The sequence below is a fragment of the Arachis ipaensis genome, chromosome B03, assembly GCF_000816755.2.
Source record: "Arachis ipaensis cultivar K30076 chromosome B03, Araip1.1, whole genome shotgun sequence".
Classification (NCBI taxonomy): domain Eukaryota; kingdom Viridiplantae; phylum Streptophyta; class Magnoliopsida; order Fabales; family Fabaceae; genus Arachis; species Arachis ipaensis.
In genome coordinates this window covers 12,502,427-12,508,258 of record NC_029787.2, presented here as the reverse complement: position 1 = coordinate 12,508,258, position 5,832 = coordinate 12,502,427, and the positions used below count along the sequence as shown (strand labels likewise).

Sequence of the window (5,832 nt, the reverse complement as noted above, 5' to 3'; positions counted from 1 at the left end):
CCAATTTGCCAATTTGTTTTCTTTAACAAAAATTTCAGACCTTCTATGGTTATTAGGAGTACCTTTGATCTTGCAAAATTGAATTTAGCATGTCATATACAATTGATTATGAGAAGATAACTGCAAAATTTTAGCAATGATGTTTAGATGCCTTGTTGAAGGCATTATTGTTGGGAGGTCATGATGCCACTTTTCTTACTCTATTTCTCATTTATTGTTGGCTGTCTCCAGTTTGTGAGAAGGTGGAGAGCAAGGGACGCACAACATACAACGAGGTTATCCCGTTACTTCAAATAAATCTTTTAGTAGCTATAAATTTTGCAAAATGGTTTTCAGTTCTATTGTAAAGAAATTTATCTAAATATAGAATCCAAACCAAAAAACGTGTAACAGTAATCAATGTATGTTTTATCACGTCTCTGTTTTACCCAATTTCTTAATGCTCTGAATTCTTTAAATATAGTCTACCTCTTTGGACTTGTTACCTACTATTATTAATATATTTGTTCATTTTATTGTAAATTGTGGTTAATGGATGCATCGTATTATCATAGGTATAATTCATTTTTAAATTTTATTGCGGATTTTGGTCATGTCATAGGTAGCAGATGAGCTTGTTGCTGAATTTGCTGACCCAAGCAACAGTGTTTTAGCCCCTGATCAGGTTTGCTATTCTTTGAATAAGTAACTTGTATACTATGTGCTTCATGCGGATTGAGGTTGTAAGATGTATGTTGTGTTGACTTTTTTCTTCCCGGTGAACCTTTGGCAGCAACAATATGATGAGAAAAATATTCGTCGAAGGGTCTATGATGCTTTGAATGTTCTCATGGCAATGGATATCATTTCTAAGGATAAAAAGGAAATACAATGGAAGGGTCTTCCTCGTACTAGCCAGAGTGATATTGAAGAACTAAAGGTTTGTAAACAATATTTAGTAGCAATTTTACCTGGCACCTGTTGGCTTCTTTTCTCACTGAGATGTTTGACTTTTTTCGCTTCTTCGATATAATTGATTCAACAGACAGAACGTCTTGGGATTAGGAATAGAATCGAAAAGAAAGCAGCTTACTTGCAAGAGCTGGAAGAGCAAGTAAGGAATGCTTACTCTCTAGTGATTTACTTTGGAAATGAGTTGTAGACCTTGTCTGCAAGGATATTTTGCACTTGATTATGGGAAAGCCCTAAAATATTACTTTTATTTCATATTAGTGAATTCTTGCTAAATAATTCTATTATTTCATCAAGTATGTAGGTCTTCAGAACCTCATAAAACGGAATGAGCAAGTATGTAGCTCAGGAAATGCTCCCAGTGGAGGTGTATCTTTGCCCTTTATTCTAGTGCAGGTATATTATCATCTCATCATCTCCTGTTTTTTCCTTTTTGGTGAATTTTTACACTATAAATGGTTGAACAGTTTTCCTTGGACCTTAAATTCTTCAATAATTCTTACTTAATATTGGTTGCAACACATGTTTGAACGAACTAGGTAGCATTTACATAATCAATTGCCTTAAGATTTGAATTTTATGGAATATATTGTTAATTCGTTATTAGATTTGACTTCACTTAAACTTGTAGGCAAATTAATTAGAATTATATTCTCGTTTAATGTGTCTCTTAATGGATGTAATTTCTAATTAATCTCATTCCTGGATTCTGCAAATTGTAGACACGTCCGCATGCAACTGTTGAAGTGGAAATATCAGAAGATATGCAGCTTGTTCATTTTGATTTCAATAGGTAAGAAGGCTTCAATTGCTTTACCTTGCATTCTTTCGGAAAGAATGGTGAATGTTGACTGTATTTATCTTGTGTATTCTTGATTTTTGAGATTTCTTATTTAGTATAATCACATGGTCAAACGGCACCGCACTATAATGGTCAAATGGAATTGTGTGAAGAATTGTTCTTCCACTTCCCTAGCATCTTATCCATTGGAACTTTTTAATGTCGAAATTTAGTTTCTTACTTTCTATGCTCTCTTTGCAGTACTCCTTTTGAGCTGCATGATGACAACTATGTTCTCAAGGCAATGAAATTTTCTGAAAGGCCTCAGAACGATAATAATGTAACGCCAAATGTTACAGATGGCGGTGAAGGTTCTAGCATGTCAGGGTTGTTTCATGTGCAGGCTCCTACCACAGTTTCAAACCCACCCGTGAGGCCTCCATCATCACCACCACTTCCTGGAATATTGAAGGCCAGGGTCAAGCCTGAGCACTAATATGAACTTCTGCCATATTCTCTTGCCTGAGCATGTCTGTATATTTTGTAAAGTAATTTTTCAAGAATTAATTGATAGACCTTCATAAAAATCATCCAACTGGTATAGCCAATTCACCCTCTAGGTAAGCAGCAGATTAGTTGTTGGTCTGCTTTTCTGTATTTTTGGCAAATTCTTTGCCTACTATATTTCCTATTTTACTAACATAACTAATTATTTTTTCTTCCTTTAGACATTTTTTTTCTTTAACTTTGTCATTTTCGGGTTATAATAGAGAAATTGGTTAATACTATTTCACTGATTGTAAGCCATTCAGTCTTATGCCAATCCTAGTATTTGGGTTAATACATCTTATGTGTAGTAGGCCTTGTTTTCTTTCAATACATAAATCAAGTTTAAATGAAAAAAAAAGGTTATTTAATACGATATTCTTTTGGAAGGTCATGGACTGCTTGCTATATATATATATATATACAGATGAAGCATCTTTTTTCCTATTTCTGGTTATAAAATATGCTTATTCATGCATTATGATGTTTTTATGAGCCGCCCAAAACGTGTTAGTCTTTAATTGAAGGCCATGTTATAGTTGGCAACGAAGTGACGGAGCCTCCAAGACTTGGTAGCTCTATAATACTAAGATACTGATGTGTATTATTGTTATAAGATCATTGTGTGTAAGCTTCATTCTATAGCTTTTCGAGTTTTGATTCATCAAGAGATCAGAAGTTGTTTCAGGTCTGAGCATTTGGATGTTCTCCATTTGTCGTATGCCGATGCAAATTGTTCACATCTCTTTCCAAGTGCTAACTTGGATGGTGGAATGGAATGATGAGCTTGTTGACTCAATTCTTGATCATTTGAAATTCATACAAGGAAATGGACTTGGACACCTCACTTCATTTGAAAAACTTCAATCTATCAAGTTACCTTGAATCGCCTATCCCTTGGCCCGGTAAGTGAATGACTAATCCGTCACAAATCGGAGTTCTATTTAAGAGTTTGTTGCTAGTCAATAGATTGCTGCATGCATAAGATAGGATTCGAACCTCCGACACTTGTTTAAGTGGACTAGTGAGTTAATCACTAAATCAACCCAAATTTATTTTGAACTAGTTATTTATCTCGTCATTTCTTAAAAGGTTTCTGGAATCTTGCAACTTGCATACAAAGGAAAGGGAGTAATGGCAATTCTTAACATTTTTTTTTTCGGACATGGAGAATACTTATGGGCTTGTACTCTGTCTTAATAAAAAAACATATTTTAGGGTCACGTCCATCTTGAATTAAATCTATAATTCATTTTGAAATTCGATAAAACGCTTTCTGTACAAAAAAAAAATTAAATAAATAAAAGAACGCATTTTTGTATAGAACTTATTTTCTATTTTTTTTTAAACAAAGATAGAGCTACAGAAAGCAAAAGTTTATATTAAAATGTTATGTATTTTTTCATCACTGCTAAATTAAATTTTTCAATATCTTGTAACTTTTAACAAAGCCAAGTTCATTACATAAAATGTTAGCCTGATATTAGTTGGTGACACTAAAAATATGTACAATAATATTTTATTAAATTAAAGATAAGTTAAGGTAAAAGTTTACCATAACACGCAAGTTACAACTCAGCTAACCATATATTTAGTAGAAATAGAAACAGGATGATTGAGATTCACTAAAATTCAAATTTCATTAGTAATTTAGGAAAGTTAAGATAAAAGTTCTTGTTCCATCTTACAAAGTAGATATATTACCTAGTGTTGCAAATTGAATTCAGAATTTCATCATATATAGTCGTTTATGTGATAATATCTAGCCATGAAATGACTAAATAAAGGGAAGTAGTGGGGGAACCCTTCAAGTACTCTTAACCAAAACAATAATAATAAAATACATTCCAATAAATATTGTGGTCAAACTCAAACTGATTTTAAGTAATTATCAGTGGCTTGAAAGTTAATGTCAAAAGAGAATCATGAGTTATATATACACATGAAGAATTAGTATATGATTTTGGTGAGATTTCGGCGCAATAATACAGAATTTCTATTAATAAATAAATAAATAAGTAAATTAATTAACTTATTAAATGGAACGGAATTATTCCCCCACTTACAGCAACTTAACCAATTATTGGAGGTTAAAGTTTATTTGGAGATACAAATAAAATTAAGTGGGTGACTTGGATTAGAAATGAGACCATACAAGAAGCTATCATTATCCCTCATAATGATTTGTAGTTAAAGAATTTAGCCATATATTAATAGTATTTATAGTCGAAGCAATTATATCCAGCCACGTGGCAGTTTCATGAGTTAACAATGAAGTGGGCACTTTATTTTGTCAAGTTCTGAAAATGACGTATTTAGTAAGGAATAATTATCATAAATAATAAATCCATAATCATCAATCATAGAATAAAGAAAGGATGTTGCTCTATCTTTAGATTATTTGTTTATCAAGTCCAACCAATTTTGATTTGTTCAATGAAAAATTCAATTAATAATAACATATCCTTCCATACAACTTTAATTATCTCATATTAATTTTAATTTAGTCAGAAGTTGATACATGATATATGTCCCATTAGAAATAGAAAATTGTTGACTATGCTATCTGCTAATATTCAAAAGTTTTGGTCCATTTTTCATTCTTCATTTTATTAGGATTGCGTATAACAATACAATAAATAAGGATATATAGTTTGCTGAAGTATTTTCTTTATTTCCTGTACACTAAAAAACAATTTGTCACTATACTATTAACAAAATTAGATAAGTTAATTAATAAATCAATTACATTACGGTTGTAAAAATATTTGATTATTTTTTTATGATATATTTATTTATTATAATAGAGTCCTAATATATTTGGAACCAAGCAAAAACATGATATCACACGTATACAACATATTTATTGACATAGCTACTTCATTGGGAAGTTTTAATCTCAAAGGGATCAATTACTATTTACTGCATCTGGAGATGGTTATTCTGAACAACTGAAAAATAATAATGATCAACTGTTAAAATCAACTACTAATTTTAATAAGTTATATTACTATAACATAAAGAGAAATTAAAACCTCTACTAAAATTGAATGCTAAACTTATAGATTTTGATTATGTTTGGTAATTATAATAAGACAATAAACACAAAACGTTAAAATTGAAATAGTATCTTTAATATTATGTTTGGTAATTATTGTATATCACCTTCTTGCTCACTATCTATATCATATATGAATATAAGAGGTTGCATTATTTTCTATGAAATATATATTTTTATTTCACTTTTAAATTAATTAATTACAATTATTTATTTATCTTGATTTATTATATTTTTTTCCTTAATTTCTTCTCACTTTTTTAATTTGAGAGTTTATAAAAATGTTTAATTGACATGTATTTTAGGGAAGAAAAATAGTAATGATAAATTACTTGTGTTGAAAGTCATATTTTGATTGATGTGTCAGGAATGGATATTATTTGTAGTCGCAAAAGACAAAGCATGTTTCCATTCGAAAATGAATTTCTGAATTTCATTTTCACCATATACGGCCCACGGCATCTCATTTCACTTTGCATAATGCATATGCCCCTCT

General features: G+C 30.7%; 1 protein-coding gene across 1 annotated transcript in view; it reads left to right on the top strand.

Moving 5' to 3' along the window:
• Positions 1-2,575, top strand: part of LOC107629656 (transcription factor-like protein DPB) — a gene marked incomplete in the record, with an annotated part of 4,019 nt that extends 1,444 nt beyond the window's left edge. The window contains 7 exon segments of the mRNA XM_016332496.2: positions 232-275; positions 602-664; positions 773-919; positions 1,025-1,093; positions 1,249-1,347; positions 1,674-1,744; positions 1,994-2,575. Of these exon segments, the coding sequence (XP_016187982.1) occupies positions 232-275; positions 602-664; positions 773-919; positions 1,025-1,093; positions 1,249-1,347; positions 1,674-1,744; positions 1,994-2,228 (728 nt within the window).